Here is a 19,818-nt window from a genome sequence, read left to right as displayed (position 1 = left end):
AAAATTGGAAAATTGCGAACAACAGTGTATCACACACATATCACACTTGGACAGAAAGAATTCAGCTAGATTCGGTTATCATTATTGTCCGGTTAATATTTCATGACAAAATAATAAAATAAAGCAGAGTTCTTTATCTCTTAAAAACGTTCACTCTAACATGTGTTGTTATATGGTATGAAAGGCAAAAAAACTAGCATCAACACTGGGAGCCATTGCATACAAATACATTATCATTCATGACAACAATAGACACATTTCAGATATCCGGACGCTTCACCTATCCGGACGATTCAACTTGGGAACGAAAGCGTCCGGATAACTGAGGCTCCACTGTATTTCAATCGGATTATTAAAAAATAAGTCTAAGCTGTGTGACCATGCATAATTTCTCCCATGTACGGTTTGCTCTGTACGTTTTTGCTTCTTTTAACACCGGAGTCTTCCTTCCTCTGTATATTCTGTGTAGTCTGCAGACTTCATAGTCCCGCCATCACGCGGTAACAAAATTCGTACTCGTCCTAAAATATTACAAAAGAAAACCCAAGTGAAATTAACTACATCTTGCCTGAAGGTCATTTAGGTCAGATCGTAGACTTGAGATAACGAATTTTATTTCCCCTTAAATTTGTATCAATGACAGTTATATAATACATGAAATTAGATTTTCTCTTTTATTGACAAGTACAAAAGCATTTATTGGGTCTGAAGTAGCATCAACTGGAGACTTTGAAGTAACTGCATGTGTTTGCAAGTTTAAGTAAACATAAGATGATTTGATAGACAAAACTTTGACGGAAGTTTTGACGCTATCGAAAATTATACCGTCCGCCTTATAACGATCTCTTCCTGTTCAGTATAATTGATAACACCTTATTATTACCAAAATGTTTTCTAAGAAAAACAAAACAGTAATTTAACAAATGACGGATTAAATTAAGGAAGAACCCCGACTGATTTAAGGAACAAATGTCATGTTTTATGATTTATTATTGCCAATTAGCCTGATAGTTTTTCTCTAATATACATTGTCCGAATAGTTTAATAAGACAGTTTTGAAAATATCGATTTTACCGTAATTTTCATCGTGTATACATATGTACAACCACACGCGCTTCACCACTGCATACATGTATATATTTACATCTACCGAGTATGATTCCCTATATTTCTTACGGAAACTTCTAGTTTATTCCTAGCTCTATAGAAACAGCCAGACTGAAACGACACGCCCTGGTTATTGATTGGTCGAAATATACAGCGGCTGAAACTGACAGGACTGAAATCGACACGCGCTGTTTATCGATTGGTCGAAACCTACAGCGACCTAAAAAATATCACGGACTGCACGAAATAATCATGATGATGTCAGACTCAAAGTCTTACAGGAGACGATTGGCTGTTTCTTTTATCTTAGTACATACTTTTGTATATTAACAGTAATTTAGTGAATTTCACTTACTTTTTATGATCAACGCGGGTTACATGTATGTATTTTTTTCTGCAATGTCGCCACCTTCATATCTCGCATGAATCATCAAAGAAAGCATTTTATTGTTTAAATAATATATGTATCTGTACATGTCGAGCATTCCCATTTCAAAATCACTGAAAATTAATACAATCTAATTTATGGAAAAAAAAAACTGTGTCTGAGATCTTTTTTATTTGTTTTATCTCTAGGTTTGCTTGTTTCAATAATTGTATATGGGTACACAATAACTACATATTCAATGTGTTATTTCGCGGAATTACAACAACAAAGATTCCATATACATGTACTTCCGTAACATCTCTACGTAGATATTTGCCGATAAATTGCGTACAGATTTTGAGATAGTAGATGCATGTCAGCGGCTCTACGCGAAAATCCAAATCGACAAGCTTAGGACTGGAACTACGTCATTGCAAACCCGAATGATCTGAAGCTACTTTAAGACAACTGCTTCTATTATACATGTAACCATAGTTACCATTGTTGTGATCATTTCCGGTCGCCTGATGTGAATGTCGTGAACCACACTGAACAAGTTCACCGCCCCGTCCACCGCCAGCTGTTCTGTTGCGTTATAAGCGGCAATAAAGACACCGCAGCCCGCCGCACCATCACTGTAAAACATCACAAGCCATAAACATAAATGCCAAATGAACCTATGATTTAGAATGTAACTAAAGCTACCTGGCACCACAATAAGCAACCCTTAGAAGTTACTCAACTCAGTTCTCAACTAAGTTTTCAACTCAGTAACACGAGGTCACAGATTTGAGGGAAAACCTCAGATTCGGGCTGACTAAATGGTTAGTTGCTGGGGTCTGTTTTTACAATTTTTTTTAAATCAACTTAATTAATCAATTAAAAAACACTGCTCTACTATTCTTCACAACAAAGCTGACATTTCTAGACATTAAACAATATATATGTAATTACATGTATAGTCAAATGAATATTTACTGTACAATGTAAACTATTTGACTTACAAAGACATGACAGTGATTGGTCCGTTTCCCTCTTGTGCCCGGATGTCACGAGCCTCTTTAACGACGGTCGCTACAATGCCTGTATCCCCAGGTATGATATTCTTTGCTGACCAGGGCATTATTTCCAGCACGTGCACCCGATGTGATTCGTGGTTCTGAAAATGTGTAATAATTTTGTAAAACGTATAAGTTTTATATTTATTTTAACAATATATCAATGATATTCATGGCACAAACAGATCAGGGCGTTTTATTACTTTATCTTTGGCTCAAACAATTTAATGAATTCTAAACAAATCTGATTGCAAATTATTCTAAACACTGTATATTGCAGTTTAAATTCAATTTAACATTAATTGACTGATTACTTTTTTAGTTCAATTGCAAAAATATTTTGGAATTGTTTTGTGTGCAATGTATGAGGGCCCTAAATGTTCATCAAATATTGGCTATAGATCAAGGTAATTTTTTGTTGTTGTTTTTGTTGCTATTTCAAAGTAATCCACCAGTCACCATACTGACTCTTACTTGTGTATTTTCTATCAGCAGCGCCGCCTGCTGGATTTCATCAGTCACATTGCTGGACGAGATCCGCTGGATTTTAAAGGGCGACAACTCAGACGACACTTCTGGATACCACAATGGAGTCTATATATGGACAAAAACACTGATTTTGATTGAACTTTATCAAATAAAAAGATTAGTCCTTGATATAGTTGGTAATTCGGATGTTTTATACAATATAAACAAAATACATTGAAAATAAAACCTTATTCATTTCTACAATTATATTTACGGATTTTCATATAAACATTTTAAGATGGACTATCAAAAAATGCAAAAATGAAATAAAATGGCAAGAGCACGAATATCATCTGGTCCACATTCATCTGTTAATTTTACAACCAATGGTATGAAAATTTGTCGGAACGCAACCCTTCAGGTTATTTTAAACAGTAGACCTCTACATCTTACAATTGCAAATCCTCTCGGGTCTTTCCTACCATAGCAGAAAAACGACCAAACTTTTAATAAAACTTGATATAAACAAAAAGTATTAGAATTAAATGCTCTAAATTACATAGGAGACATCAATGGATTAATTTTAACACCCGAAGATGTTAATCAGTGTACATACGAAATGTTTTTCCGAGCTGTGCCGTAAATACCCGAGAAGTAGTGATAGGTGAATCTTACCGAGTGGAGTTCTATAAGGGGGTGAATGGTGACCACCACTGGGGACCTCTGTTCCATCAGCAGACGTACTAGACTCCCCGCCGTGCTGTCCCCGGGGTACTGGGCGGCGATTAGTCCTCTGTAGTCAGTAATCGTCTGGCAAAAGAAGTCAAATGCTAGTATATATTTATATCATGGTAAAAACCTACCAATAGCAAAGATGCATGGATACTTCAAAATTGATTCGTTGCTAATTTGATTTGTTACGATAAACTTATATTTTACAGTAAATCCCGCTAAAAGCGATGAGCCACAGACAATCAATTTAATTTGATTTTAATAACAACCTAAAAGAGTGAATTACGAGTACATGTACTGACGTTGTTGTAAGTGCAAATTCATTATCACTTTAAACGGTATTTTATTAGATTAATGTATAAATAAAATAGCAACAAACATTCTCCCTATCTAAGTCTTTTTCTCAAAGAAACAAGTTTAAGTAGTTTCATAAAGAAAAATAAATAAAAGTTTTAAAGAGAAGGTACATGTACAATCTATCAGAACCACGAAATATGAAATACACATAATTTTAAATAATGATCAAAGAGCTGAGGGTTCATTACCCGCCAACCCCCCCCCCCCCCTCCCAACTACCCCTGTCCCTGTACGCAAAACATAACATTCGTGATTCTCGTAATTAACAGGTTTTTATAACACATGCACATCCGCGTAATAAAATAAAAATAGATAAATGCATATGTAACAGGTAGTGATATATACATGTATATACACACACATACAGTGTATATAATACAAAAATAAGAGCAACAAAAACATGTAGCAAAACTAACGGCCTATAAGGAAACCACAAACAAAATAACAACTCATACCGAAAAAATGACGGCATTATAATAATCACATTGGTTGTCTGTGGAAAGTACCACCCGGAATTCATCAACTATAGATACGAAGGTATACAGACAATAAAACCTCAATATTATTCTACATCATCTTTTTGGAAATTATTATATAAAATTCATTGCCACGACTTTATCTTGCAAATAATCGGAGATGAATTCTTTCGAAGCGACTAACGCAGCGACAAAACCAATTTGTATTATAAATAATATTGCATGTAGACTGCAAATTAATCGTTTACAAATTATACACTTTAGACATTAAAACACTGGTGCACGGTGACAAAAAGTATGGAGGGTAATCGTGTTCAAAAATCCAGACATGTAAACTTGTAAATCCGAATATGCAATCGTGTTGATGTGTGAGCCTGAGCATGAATATGTGTAATTCTGATCGTGTAACCTATAAAACTCGGGCATAAACACGTGTAAGATTTGACTCAGTTCCTTCGCATGATGCACATTTTGCAACTTTATTGTTTACATTAGTTAATTAAACCTTCAACTTTGCACACTTTCAATCCGTAGTTTTTGCGTTTGTAACTTCAGGCTCGGCAATAGCACATCTGACATGATACAAATTGACATTTTTTTTGTAAAGTCTACAAGTTTGTCGAATTTTGACATGACCTTATATGGCAACTGCCTTGCTGCGGGAAAAGGCATGCCGTAACCGCCGGACCGGAATGAACGAAAAATAAACATAATATTCAGCTAAACTGTTGCAATACGCTTTTAATGAACGACACCTTTTCTATCGAAAACACCGGTATTATTTTTAGAAAAAAAGGAGGTATGATTGAAACTGGACCAAACAGGAAGAGGTTAATGTAGAAAAAAAAATCGTTGCCGATGTGACGAATGCGCTAATTTCCGTAATATAATTCTCATGGTATTATAAAAGGAAATGCCTAATATCTTATATCTCTAAAAAAAAAAACTTGACATGTAATTTAAACTGAGATATAAGTAAATGCGTACTCTTTTCTAGAAATGAGACGGATCAAGAAATGTCCTAAGGGGGTAATTATATTTTGAGCGGCATGGGGTTCGAAGACCGCCGTGAGGTCCCATGTAACTCCATTGCTTCTGAATTCTAAGAATTTTGAGAGTGAATTTTTAACCGGGTTTCCGATTATTGAAATAGTAAAAATTGCAGACGGGCGATTGGCTGTCAAAAAGGTACCCTTATTGTACCGATAACTCCTCGAACAGTTTTGCAAGATCTAGATAGGAAGTTATTCTTTTGAAGATCATTTAAACATATATATCAGAAGTATGCAAATTGCTAGGATTTTGATTTCTGATAATTTATAAAAATATCAGCTGTTGAACTTAGTCATTTTTGGGCAAAAACATTGCACATAGAGTACCCAATTTTTACTCTTGTTATTTTTCTGAATTAGTTAGAATAAACGACCTGCAAGGATTTGGTAATTTTTCGCGGAAAAATTTATGTTACTTTACATGTATTTATACTTTTTGTTGTTGTGTAAGTGAAAGATAAATAATAATACAATCTTCAATAAAATAAAAATAAAAAATAGCGCATATTTTTTGTGCGCCGTAAATTGAAGTTTTACTATGGGAGGCACTGTAGCTCAAAGATCGTCCATCTGTATTTTTAGACAGGGAGCTACAGACCTGCAGCTAGTTCACAAGTGGCTGTAAAGCTGTATTATACTAGCTCTCCAGAAAATTTTTATCAGCCAACTTCACAAAGTGAGTCTGTATTGAACCGACATTCAGGACGTCATACTCAATCCCGTAATAATTGCTTAAGATAATTTTAAAAAATGTCAATTTTTACCTGCATGATAGGCTTTTTTTCCTATATATTGCCGACAATGCAAAGAAACATTTCTTAAAATAATTTATACACATTTTAATTTCACGACAGTTAACCTTATCTTTGGAATTTTTATTTATTTTTTTTAAAGAGGGTGTCGCTTCTTATGTCTCATATTACCGGGTAATCACAATCTCAAAACCAATGTCTTTAACTAGTTTGTTTTTCTTATCGATAACTTTGCAACTCAGCTGACGGACCCCGTGTAATTTTTCGCTTGGGGGGGGGGGGGGGGGGTTGCCACAACTGTGTGGTAGCGATAAGGATGCATTTGGAAATATTTTCTTAATTCAGCCGAGGCCTATACTTTAACAATTTGTTGCATGTACTCTAATAACAGTGGCGTCGGAAGCAAATTGAAAGGGGGGGGGGGGTTAAACTAATCATGAAAAATATTGACAAGAATTCCCATAATCATGAAAATTCTAATCCGTGGGGGAGGGTATACCAATAACTCCAATCTTACCTGCCCATCCCCCCCCCAAATCATGAAATTCCTAATCCGTGGTGGTAGTGGTGGGGGGGGGGGGGTGCTAGTATACCTACCATGACTCTAATTTTCAATATCACTATTAATATTTCATTCTCTTTAAGGTCTTTTAAGGAACAATTTTGTTTGTTGCGAGGAAAAAGTAGGGGGGGGGGGGTGAATCCTCCCTGTTGCTATGTTCCTATTGGTTAGGTCTAACTTGGCAAAAAAGTGGGGAGGGGGGGGGGGGGGGGCTAAGTCCCCCGAACAAAGCCCACCCCCCCTCCCGGTTCAGACGCCTATGAATATTATTTATTATTTTTTATTATTTATTTCAACTTTGAGCAATAAGCTCATCAGCATTAAACATAATAACATTTATAAACATATGCGAGGCACGCAAAATGCGAAGCCCGTAGGCTTCAGAGTCTCTGCAGAGCGTGCACTCTCGCTATGGAGAACAACATACAGCTTTCATATATGTTTACATCATATAAGATTTTGTGAGATACAATAAATATATATAATACTGAAATTATGATTTACCAATTGTAATAGAAAAAACAAATTGTATAATTTTAACTAGAGCAATAAATGAAAAAAAGAATATAAATGCGTATATATCTTTTTAAATGCAATTTTTTTCAGTTCTAAGAGGATATCTGAAGCCGATCGAATTCTTTACTCGCATCTTTTATACATTCTCTTGATAAAATGTACACCAATCTCATAATTTAATTTTCCGAAAAATAATACTCTATGAAATGTTGTTATCCAGAGATAATATGATTATAGGCTTACCTAATTTTTTTTTTATTTATTCCGTCCCTATTCCGGCGATTACGGCATGCCTTTACCTGCAGCTAGCCTTTTTCTATCAGTGACGTCACTGTTTCCATGTAAGGTCATGTCAAAATTCGACAAACATGTAGACTTTACATTTGTCAATTTGTATCATGTCAGATGTGCTATTGCCGAGCCTGAAGTTACAAATGCAGAAACTACGGATTGAAAGTGTGCAAAGTTGAAGGTTTAATTAACTAATGTAAACAATAAAGTTGCAAAATGTGCATCATGCGAAGGAACTGAGTCAAATCTTACACGTGTTTATGCCCGAGTTTTATAGGTTACACGATCAGAATTACACATATTCATGCTCAGGCTCACACATCAACACGATTGCATATTCGGATTTACAAGTTTACATGTCTGGATTTTTGAACACGATTACCCTCCATACAAAAGATCGTGGAATTCTCGCGAATATCGCAAAACTTTTTTTGCACGCGAACTGAAATAGGTTTACAGTTAAATTTACCTGGCAAGACACTGGGTAAAAGGTTAAGACCGATATTGGCGTGGCCAGTTGATTTTATGCTATCCTCATAGATCGGCTTCACAGACATCAATTCCTAGAATGTCAAACAAAGTTAATATATGCAGAACTTGGAACTTGGTCTTTCATTGACAAAACTGCTTCCGTTTGAATGCTTTATTGACCTAAAGAAGAATCTATAACAAGAGGCCCATGGGCCACATCGCTCACCTGAGGAACAATAGGTATGATAAAATCAGCTTAATGGAGTCATAATACAAACTATCTGGACAATGTACAATAATACATGTTGATCCTGTATAAATAAAATCCATTTTCCCCTGGATATTCTTATGTTTATAATCATTAGTACCTTTTCTAACAGGATGATTTTATAGTCATATCATATGTTGAGTATTGCAGTTCTCAAAAAGATCCTTAACAATTGTTTATATATGGGATATAAACGTACATAAACTCTGAACCTTCTTATGAGGCCAAAGAATTGTCCTGGGGCCAAAGTCTTAACAATTATAAAGAATCATCTGGCTGATTAATTTCTGAGAAGAAGATTTTTAAAGATTTACCATATATATTCCTTTGTTAAACTTTGGCCCCCCATTGTGGCCCACCCTACCCCTGGGGATCATGATTTTCACAACTTTGAATTTACACTACCTGAGGAAGCTTCCACACAAGTTTAAGCTTTCCTGGCTGATTAGTTTCTGAGAAGAAGATTTTTAAAGATTTACTCTAAATATTCCTATGTAAAACTTTGACCTTCCATTTTGGCCCCACCCTACCCTCGGGGGTCATGATTTTCACAACTTTGTATCTACACTACCTGAGGATGCTTCCACACAAGTGTCAGCTTTACTGGCTGATTAGTTTCTGAGAAGAAGATTTTTAAAGATTTACTCTATATATTCCTATGTAAAACTTCGATCCCCCATTGTGGCCCTACCCTACCCCCGGGGGGTCATGATTTTCACAACTTTGAATCTACACTACCTGAAGATGTTTTCACACAAGTGTCAGCTTTCCTGGCTGATTAGTTTCTGAGAAGAAGATTTTTAAAGATTTACTCTGTATATTCCTATGTTAAACTTCGACACCCCATTGTGGCCCCACCCTACCCCCGGGGATCATGATTTTCACAACTATGAATTTACACTAACTGAGAATGCTTCCACACAAGTTTCAGCTTTCCTGGCTGATTAGTTTCTGAGAAGAAGATTTTTAAAGATTAACTTTATATATTCCTATGTTAAACTTCGACACCCCATTGTGGCCCCACCCTACCCACGGGGATCATGATTTTCACAACTTTGAATCTACACTACCTGAGGATGCTTCCACTCAAGTTTCAGCTTTTCTGGCTGATTAGTTTCTGAGAAGAAGATTTTTAAAGATTTACCACCCATTAAGGCCCCACCCTACCCTCGGGGGTCATGATTTTCACAACTATAAATCTATACTACCTGAGGATGCTTCCATACAAGTTTCAGCTTTCCTGGTCTTATGGTTCATTAGAAGAACATTTTTAAAGATTTACTCTGTATATTCCTATGTAAAACTTCGGCCCCCCATTGTGGCCCCATCCTACCCCCGGGGGTCATGATTTTCACAAATTAGAATCTACACTACCTGATAATGCTATCACACAAGTTCCAGCTTTCCTGGTCTTATGGTTCATGAGAAGAAGATTTTTAAAGATTTACTCTATATATTCCAATGTTAAATTTCGACCCCCCATTGTGGTCCCACCCTACCCCCGGGGGTCATGATTTTCACAAATTAGAATCTACACTACCTGATAATGCTATCACACAAGTTCCAGCTTTCCTGGTCTTATGGTTCATGAGAAGAAGATTTTTAAAGATTTACTCTATATATTCCTATGTTAAATTTCGACCCCCCATTGTGGCCCCACCCTACCCTCGGGGGTCATGTTTTTCACAACTTTAAATCTGCACTACCTGAGGATGCTTCCATACAAGTTTCAGCTTTCCTGGTCTTATGGTTCATGAGAAGAAGATTTTTAAAGATTTACTCTATATATTCCAATGTTAAATTTCGACCCCCCATTGTGGTCCCACCCTACCCCCGGGGGTCATGATTTTCACAAATTAGAATCTACACTACCTGAGAATGCTTCCACACAAGTTTCAGCTTTCCTGGTCTTATGGTTCATGAGAAGAAGATTTTCAAAGATTTACTCTGTATATTCCTATGTAAAACTTCGACCCCCCTAATTGTGGCCCCATCCTACCCCCGGGAGTCATGATTTTCACAAATTAGAATCTACACTACCTGATGATGCTTCCACACAAGTTCCAGCTTTCCTGGTCTTATGGTTCATGAGAAGAAGATTTTTGAAAATTTCTCGAAATTTTTTATAAATTCCTAATTATCTCCCTTTGCAAAAGGGCGTGATCCTTAATTTTCACAAATTTAAATCCCCTTAGGCTAAGGATGCTTTGTGCCAAGTTTGGTTGAAATTGGCCCAGTGGTTCTTGAGAAGATGTTGAAAATGTGAAAAGTTTACAGACAGATGGACAGACGGACAGACAGACGGACGGACAGACAGACAGACGGACGACAGACAAAATGTGATCAGAATAGCTCACTTGAGCTTTCAGCTCAGGTGAGCTAAAAACTTATGGAACGCAGTCAAGAGGTACCAGACAAAACAGTATGTTCTGAAATTGGACAGAGCTACATGATGGCACTATTTTACCAATAGGTTCCATATTATTAGTTAAAGAAAATGAGATATCCTCCTGGAGAAATAATTGAATAAAGAAATACAAACCAAATTTTACAAGTTAGCATTAAAATATATATTGCATCTAGACACCAAAAAGATGTTACACAGAATTCCTTCCAAATATTATTTTGTCTGATGGGTTTCGCCATTTCTTCTGCAAAGGCCTGTCTGAGGTTTTCTTTTCTGATAAGGGTGGCATGCTGATGGAAAGATTCCCTTAGCGTATGGTAGAGTAAAATATACTGTTCCTATACAAGAAGGAAAAAGGCAATCTCATTATACCGAATCTCGTAATTATTTATGATCAAAGGAAGAGTCCAAAAACCATGTTTACAGAATAAAAAAAATGAACTATTTGCAGAATTCATGTCGTTTCCGGCGAAGCGCGCATTACTCACCACATTCTCCACTATATTCATCCGCTGTTCACACATCTCCGTGAGACACTTTGCCACGTTGACTTTACCGTTCCTCCGCCCCGCTCTGTGAAGTTTGTCCAAGGCAATAAAGATCCCTGTTCTACCCCCTCCGTCACTGAAAATTCATAAAAACTGAACATGGAATCGTGGAATTATTAGTTGTACATCCTATACTTACATTGTCAAAAGACAATCACCGACCAAGAAGGTAACCGAACAATTTAACAAGTGTAAAATTATAACTTTGTTTATTCTAATTAACTTGACCTTTACAATGTACATGTAGCATCGCAATTAAAACTAGGACATACTATAAGAGTAAGCGCGTTGTCGGAAACCAAGCAAGACAACCCGCGGATCCAGATTTTCAGAAACCCTACTATGACTGATTGTGGGTTTCCGACGGTAAAAGCACTAGTAAGTTGTACGTTAGAAAGTCTTGAACCTGCAGTGGACTAGCAGTGTGGACTTAGGCTGAGAATCGTGGGCACGTCTAACTGTCCGGTAAAACTGGACCAATTCAGAGGGGTAGGGGATAGCACGGTCCGTCCATCTTGTGAATTGGAAATGACACAGCAGTCGGCACTCCTTTGTCTGAAGCGGATATCAAAAATACAAGAATAAACACTTACTTAAAACACAAAAAGAAACAAACAAAAAACAAATTTCTTTTACATGTGCCTCATAAAGATCCGAACACTCTAATCAGTATCTCCTTAATTCTAGAACTGAAATTAAAAAAATGAAATCATGCATCTTTTGACAAACTTTGATAGATATACAAAACGTAAAATACATTGAAGCTATTACTTCTCTGTCTTCAATCTTAATATTTCTGGTCGTGTAAAACGCATACACCTTCTCGTGTTGTACATTGATAGAGAGAGAATCAGCCAACAATACTTTGCCTTTAGGGTACCAGTACGGGTAACACTTTTCCTGAAACATATTTTATAGCGATGTTTCATTCTAGATAGTGAAAAGAATAAATCATCACTACATGTATTTCACCAGGTCAAATAGCAAGAGTCACTACAGTGAATGTAGGAAAAACAGTCTCACCAGAGGACGTATTACACAAGCTTCCATAGCCCGCCCTCTTAGTTAGAAATTGATGATCGACAACTAAATTGCAATTTTTCGGGCCTTTCCGACGAGCGGAAAAATATTCCGAGCTCTGCCGGAAAAGCCCAAGATTTTACGATTGTCGACGACTATAAGTCAGTTAGACCTACTGTATCGTCTTCCATGAGGTTTGTCAGCATGACTACAACAGAGACCCGCTCCTGCCAAATCATTGTCCAGTGATCCGCCACTGTACCTTCCAATGACCCTAAGAGTTGAAATCATTATATTTCTTGTATGCTAGATCCATCGAAAGCAGTTTTTCAAGAATGATTTTGTAATCAATTTCATATCAGGCAAATCTTGTCTAGGTGATATTTAAATATAAATTTTCTTTAAAAAATGATATCAAAAACAAGAGGCCAAGGGGCCACATCGCTCACCTGAGCAACCATAGGTATAAAATGTAACTCTGATCAAATCAGCATTACAGTATCAAATATCTTGACAACTAATTTTCCAGAAGATTTTTCTCTTTATCGTTCTATGTAAAAATTTGACCCCACCCCCATTATGACCCCACCCTACCCCCGAGGACCACAGTATAAACAAACTTGAATCTACACTACCTGAGGATGCTTCCACACGAGTTCAGTTTTTCCGACCCAATTATTTCCTGATTATTGAGAAGAAGATTTTGAAAAATGCGTACAAAATAAATGTTCAATAATTCTAAATTACTCCCCTTTAAAAGGGGTCTTGCCCTTCATTTGAACAAACTTGATCCCCTTAACTCGATGATTATTTGTGCCAAGTTTGGTTGAAATCGGCTTTGTGGTTCTGAAGAAGAAGCTGAAAATGTGAAAAGTTTGCGACAATGACAAAGTCACCAGCTACGACAGACAAAGCCTACATGAGGCCTCGGCTCAGGTGAGCTAAAAAGATCATGAGGTGGATATGATATAGTATGAAAACATTGTACTCTACCTTGGGACGCAATGCAACGAAAATCTTCAGCCATCTGTACATGCAAAAGTCAAAGAAAGATAAATCAGCTCTGTACTACTAATCAAGTGTGAAATACTGATAAAAAACTAATTGAAGAATGACTAATAAGAAAACTTTTTACCGATAAAAATAGATAGAATTAATGAAGAAAAATAACTCAGAGAAAATTTAAAAAAAAGTTTAAAAATAAAATCATAAATTTGCTATACTCGAAGAGTTTTTATCATATTTCGTCCCATTTTTTTTAATTTGAATCAAAATAAATGAACGAATTTGGAATAAAATAATGGTTTTTAAGCAACAAGAACAAAGTTCAACAAGTCCACGTTAATATGCAGCAGAGTATTTATAGAACCCACTTCCAAGACTTATCAAACTAGAATTTACACGTACAATCATTTGACAGCGCGTCTCATTGAAATAATATCGTTTTATTCATTTTTATTTTTTTTCAATATTTTTACACCTACATGTACTACAAATGACATATACATGTATATGTAATTTAATTTTATTTCATATGCACTTTTATTTTACAAACGGCAAGTACAAATTGTTCTCTTAATAACAGTGATGTATTCCAACTGTTTTTTTTCGGGGGGGGGGGGGTGGTGGGTGGGGGTGGGGGTAATAATACATGTAAATGCTAAGATATGTACCTCTATATAGCTGGCATTAATATAATCGGACGCTGTTCTCTCCAGTTTTACCCTAGAATGGTCGTCTGAAATGATTTTAATAATTATGATACACTTCCATGTATATATCAAATACTGATGCGGTCAACCTTTGACTTAAAGTACAATAATACTTATTTTTTACACTAGAATAATGTACATGTGTATGTTAAAAGAGCTCTGTGCTTCAGCCAGAACCAGTAGATTTATTCTTTATCAAAGAATGGTTATTGGCAGAAAAATTGTCATAAATTCTTTAAAAGGTCGTAAAAGGGATCTGTCATGTTGTAAATTTTGTATTTACTGCCACCCGGTAAATTCAAAATTAACAAATGACATTTTACTCCAGTCTTTAATATTTGGAGTTTCCTAAGGGTCACTTAATTTTTTATGTTGATATTAACTTGAGGTGAAGTAAGATATATGAGTGAAAACTTCATCACAGTTATGGCTGAGTTTATAGTTGAGGATGTTGGTGACGGCGATGTTTGTATTTATATATGATGAAAGTACCGGGGTGTACATTAAGTAAAAGCTTGTGTTACATGGCAGGGTGATTTCCGCTCTATTCTTAAACTGGTTCTCTCGCTGTCTGGACACCGAACATTGTAGATGGCTCTGCTCTCCCACCGGAACCACCTGATGGAAACACAAAAAATGCATTAAGAATAGATAAGAATAAAAGCAAATTAAGATGGTATGGGGCACGCCGAGATGTTAATGTGGAGGAAAATACACATTTACATTGACATTAAAAAAAGTTTATAAGAATAATTTACATTCAATTTATATTTTTTGCTTATTTTAAATAAAAAGTACGCGATAAATATGAGGGCGTCCAATTTCCCTCTAAAAAGAAAACATTTACATTACCTCATTCCATATCATACGCATTTGTAAACGAGCAAAGATTCGTGACGAATAAAATCAATGCTTGAGACAAAGAGGACCTCACAGATTTTGTTAAAGAGGCATGATGTACCCCCGTATTGTGAGGTACTCTTTCGAAATAGAACCATCTTAACAAGAGCTTGGAATAAATAAAATAAATAAACAATAACTTAAGGAGACTGAGTGAATAACAAATTAACCATCAGGTCTATCTTTTTCAGAAATGATGTTTAAAGCTGTAAACTTTTATTTCCTTAAGAAAAATTCTATTAAATATTAGATTTAAATTTTTAGTATTTTCCTATATCTTTACATAGAACTTGTTTGCTTTTGATTGGTAATATATGAGTTAAAACAGACTGGGGCTCTTACAATATTTACCAAAAGAAATGCATTTTATGGTCAAACAATGTAAAGTCTAAAAATTTTAAAACTTTGGTTATTTTGTTAAAACAATAAAACAGATTGTTATGTACGACGGATCACATTAAAATTTCAAAATGTACTTGACCACCTTAATGACGGACAACATTTTTATTTATTACAAATAAATGGAATTTATTCAAAGGAGGTTTATCAATATTATACTAGATTTAAAAAAAAACCCATATTTTTTAACCTGATATTCTCGATTGAGTTCTTCATACCCGTCGACTTTGTCGTATCTCAGTAGATTGGCCAGTTCATTAATGGCGAGATCTCGCGGAACAAACCCGCCATTGCTGACGGCGAGACTTTGCCGAGATTTCATTTTCATGATCTGTATGTCGGAAGGCACTGATAAAATATATTGCATATTTTCAAACATGCATTGTAAATCGAGTTTTTCAATAATTTGATGTTTATTAAAAATGGAAAATTGTTAAAGATCGAAAAATAGTTTTGATATGCATTCATATAGCAATTGACCACATATACCTAGCATTATATATTTTTCTCATAATAAAAAGTATAATATACCCTGTACATGTACTTACATGTAGTATAACGTCAGGTGCCTGTATATTATTTTGTAGAAGTTATACTATTTTTATTATGAGAAAAATATATAACGTCAGGTGCCTGTACAGTTGGCATACGTATACTATAAGCTATTCGAACAGGTGTACATAAATACAAAAATTTTGTCTCAAATGTTAATGTCACTTACTGAAAATAGAACCTCTTTTATTTAAAGTCAGCACTCTTGATAATGGGTTTCTCCTAGTCTTTTGTCTGTGTCGACCAATGTATTTGGACCTAAAATGATATTGTTGAAAATCTCACCAAATGAGTTATAAATGTATCTCCTCAAAAGAATGGTTATAAAAAATAATACTGAAAGCCAGAAACTATAGGTTTATTCACCGGTAGTAGAGAACAAGGGGTAATGCGATCGCGGTGATGGCGACACACAATGCGACAGCAGCAATGGCAAAGGCAGCCGCTTTCGGTACAGAAAAACTAGCAACTAAAATCAAAATGAAAAAAAATGTCTTACTTTAGGTCGTCCATTAATAGTTTTATGAAAATCAAACCATCTTTTGTAAAAGAAATTTAACTGATGAAACTGATGTACAGAAAATGTTCAAAGTTTACTTTTTTCGACGCACGAAGGCCCAACGTAGTCTATTTTACAGCCATTGTCGCACAACCCGGATGTAGAATTACAGGTGGAGTTGTTTCTGCAGTTTCCGGAACATGGAAAGAAGCATCCGGGGCCGTAAAAACCATAGGGACAGGCTGTAGTTATGGTGATAAAACACAATCATTGAATGTGGTTGGAGATCTACATGTATAACATCATTATCATGTTTGTCTTCATCATTATATGTATATACATGTATCTTTAACTTAATATTTGCATTTTCCAATGTCTTTGTTTGTAATAACACTATGAATCGATTTTGTAATGTATAGTCGAATAAATTCAAGTGACGTATAGCTGGGTCCCAAGCGGGGTTTGCATAATAATTAATATTCTAATATTTAATCGATCAGTTGCTAAGAGTTATCTAAGTATAAGTAATAAAGATTATTCTTTGAATATAATGAGGTGCATGGTAATTTCAGTCGGGGCTTGATCAAATCTATCAGCAAGCCTATTCGGGTTGTACTGGATTTGATCACACCCCGACCAAAATTATCACCTCATACTACTTAAAGATTAATTCCTTTAATAATTTAATTCTTGCTGTAAGTCTAATTGAATAAATTTAATTTCCAACTATGTTATACGAGCTTAACACAACTTGGAACAATTTGCACTTTTTTTAATAAACCGCCTCGCGTTTTAGAAGCATAAACTGTACCATGTTATGTTATAAATGATAAAATCAAATATCTTTGGTAGAAACTTAAATTCCTCGAATGAATATTAACAAGCTTACTCTATTTGAAAAGCATGTTAGATACTCCACTATAGAAAGTGAATTGTTTGCTTATTCCAATCATCATCAAAAGTCAGCCGATTACAGATAGATATAGCGTACCTTCTCCAGGTATCCACAGGTGTACCATCAGGATAAAGGTAACCCCGTGACCCCATTGTCTAGTCATGGTCTCTACTGCCTGCGTCATTCCTATAAATCTGTCAAAGGTTCAGCAAAGTTGTACTTGTACCTTAATTATAGAATTATAGAAAAAGGCCATGATGATACCCAAACATGACTGTATAAATCGCACCTTCTGTAATTGAGACAAATTTTGGTTTAACTGCATTCTACTGCAGTAGAGTTTCCCTGACAAGAAATAAAGGTCATTATTTTAATTTCTTTCTAGGTAAAAAAAGTTATCTTTTGATTAATGTGTTTTAAATGATTATATGTTCTGGACATTTTGATCGAAACGTAACGTACGATACTATTTCCAAATTTTGTGTTAAAGGTACTCCCTTTTTAGTTTATTGTTTTATTTACTAGATTTACTAGATAATTTCACCTCTAATAAATCGTTTTTTCTGTTTTCTACTCTTAAAACCTATAAACACTCGTTGCAAACCATTGAGAAACACCAAAATATAGATCTATAGAATAGTGAAAAGATCATCATAACAATTTTAAGTTCACAGAAAACACGATTTTCTATCTTCTTGTTCACAAAAAAATGTTACATGCAAGCACATAAAAGTATTATCATGTTTAGGTCACCTATAGATAAAAAAAACCCCGGTGTAATCATGAAACAAATAGCATAAAATTGTCCCACTTGCCTTTTTTTTAACCGTTGCACACAACTCCATCAATCGTCAAATTATCAAAAGCGTCATGTGTTCATCTTGTCAACCTCAAGAATATGACGTCATATCACGTAATTGCTTTTATGACGTAAACATGTTTCAGCTATTTCGTAGTATCTCGTGGTTTTTTTTTTTGTGTTTTGGTTTGTTTTGTTTTTGTTTTATTTTTTTTTTTAAATAAAAGTCACTTTGAGTACATGAAATAAATGTATCTTTTTTAACATGATTTTTTTTAGAACTGGCACACAGAATAGGAAAAACATTACTGAATACACTGTACATATGAAACAATCCCCGTTCCAACCACGTACAACAAAATTTTAATCCGTTACTCATTTAATCAATCATATCATTTAAGAACAACGGTAACTTTAATATGCATGTATATGTGTACATACTGTCGAGGAGAATTAAAGTAAGGTCTAAATTTCCTACATTTATCATCATTACTTTAAAAGTTAATATGGTAATTCTAATTTTCTGACTTCAGTCTATTTTCGAGTCTATTCGAGTCTATTTTCAGGTTATGTTTTGGGGTTCTTCGAAAATATATACTTTTTTAAATTGTTTTGCGTCCGTTATTTTGTAATTTTTTTTGGTTGTTTCAAAACCACATTTTGTTTCCTATTTGGCACATTCCTGAATGATCAAATGATTGATTTGCATGTTAACTGTTTTGAATATTTATTAAATTAAAAACCAAAAAACCTTTTTTTCATGTTTTAAAATCCAACTAAACTTTCAACTTTACTCAATAAACTTTAACCGAGAAAAAATATTCGTAAAAACAAAACATTTGTTCATCAACAGATGATATCTCAGCTAATCTATTTAATTACATTACTGAGTATTATCAAATCAAATTAATCCATAAATATACAAAGTAAGTGAATTACATGTGGTAGCCAGTGGCCCATTACGCGGAGAGAGAGAGAGAGAGAGAGAGAGAGAGAGAGAGAGAGAGATTGTCACATGTAAGAAAGAACATCAAACTACAGACCAGTGTCATTCCTGAGTTGTATTAGTAAAATTTTTGAGAGAATCTTGTTTAAACATCTATACAATTTTTTACACTCCAACAACTTATTTTATAAATATCAGGCTGTTTTTTTTTTGCCTGGAGATTCAACTGTTTACCAACTTTTAGAGAGAGAGAACGGGGGAGAAAGAGAGATAGCGAGAGTGTCAGATATACAGAGATAGCGAGTGTTTGAGAGTTATCTTTCTTTGGAATTGATTTTAGTGCATTGTACTTCGAAGGAATAAATTTAGAAATAATTAATTACTACCGTACACAATATGAGAGGGCGTGTTTGCATTATTTTTCTATACTTGATTCACAAAATTTGATAATGAAATTATGTTGAAAAAAATAAACAAAACAAAACGAAGCATTTATCGACTTTGACGTAAAGAAAAAATTGCTGCTGGTTAACCAATTGAATACGAAAGCGGGGCCCCTCGACGGGGGGAATCGATTTTTGTTCTGCAGCAAAAAAGCAGCAACACATGTATGCAACCTCTCTCGATTAGAAACAAAAAACCCGCTGAACTCCCATTGTTTTGA

At 35.0% G+C, this 19,818-nt stretch overlaps 1 protein-coding gene across 2 annotated transcripts; it reads right to left on the bottom strand.

Annotated features, from left to right (window-relative positions):
* Positions 1-441: 441 nt before the first annotated feature.
* On the bottom strand, positions 442-18,304 carry LOC105320657 (receptor-type tyrosine-protein phosphatase alpha). 2 transcript variants are annotated; one of them, XM_066073652.1, is made up of 21 exons: positions 18,225-18,304; positions 17,506-17,603; positions 16,613-16,756; positions 16,382-16,484; positions 16,185-16,273; positions 15,654-15,811; positions 14,689-14,782; positions 14,126-14,190; positions 13,446-13,479; positions 12,629-12,726; positions 12,204-12,332; positions 11,839-11,987; positions 11,373-11,508; positions 11,079-11,222; positions 8,208-8,301; positions 4,545-4,612; positions 3,676-3,810; positions 3,007-3,126; positions 2,479-2,633; positions 1,974-2,109; positions 442-521 (listed from the first exon to the last, which is right to left on the bottom strand). In XM_066073652.1, exons 2-21 carry the CDS (start codon positions 17,591-17,593, stop codon positions 480-482), a joined length of 2,181 nt encoding a protein of 726 aa, XP_065929724.1. In that variant the 5' UTR covers positions 17,594-17,603; positions 18,225-18,304; the 3' UTR covers positions 442-479. The 2 variants fall into 2 exon arrangements, with proteins under 2 accessions (XP_065929724.1, XP_065929723.1); XM_066073651.1 differs by having other exon boundaries at positions 17,506-17,638; positions 18,229-18,297.
* Between the last annotated feature and the right edge of the window lie 1,514 nt (positions 18,305-19,818).

This window comes from Magallana gigas, chromosome 10 (assembly GCF_963853765.1).
Source record: "Magallana gigas chromosome 10, xbMagGiga1.1, whole genome shotgun sequence".
NCBI classification, from domain to species: Eukaryota; Metazoa; Mollusca; class Bivalvia; order Ostreida; family Ostreidae; genus Magallana; species Magallana gigas.
Note: the sequence above shows the minus strand (reverse complement) of the source record. Positions and strands in the feature narration are given on the sequence as shown.

Coding starts and splice junctions, on each gene's coding strand:
- LOC105320657 (XM_066073652.1), bottom strand. CDS start 17,593: ATGACGCAGGCAGTAGAGACCATGACTAGACAATGGGGTCACGGGGTT. Junction 12,727..13,445: donor TCGTTGCATTGCGTCCCAAG/GTAGAGTACAAT, acceptor TTCAACTCTTAG/GGTCATTGGAAGGTACAGTG. Junction 12,333..12,628: donor ACCTCATGGAAGACGATACA/GTAGGTCTAACT, acceptor AATATGTTTCAG/GAAAAGTGTTACCCGTACTG.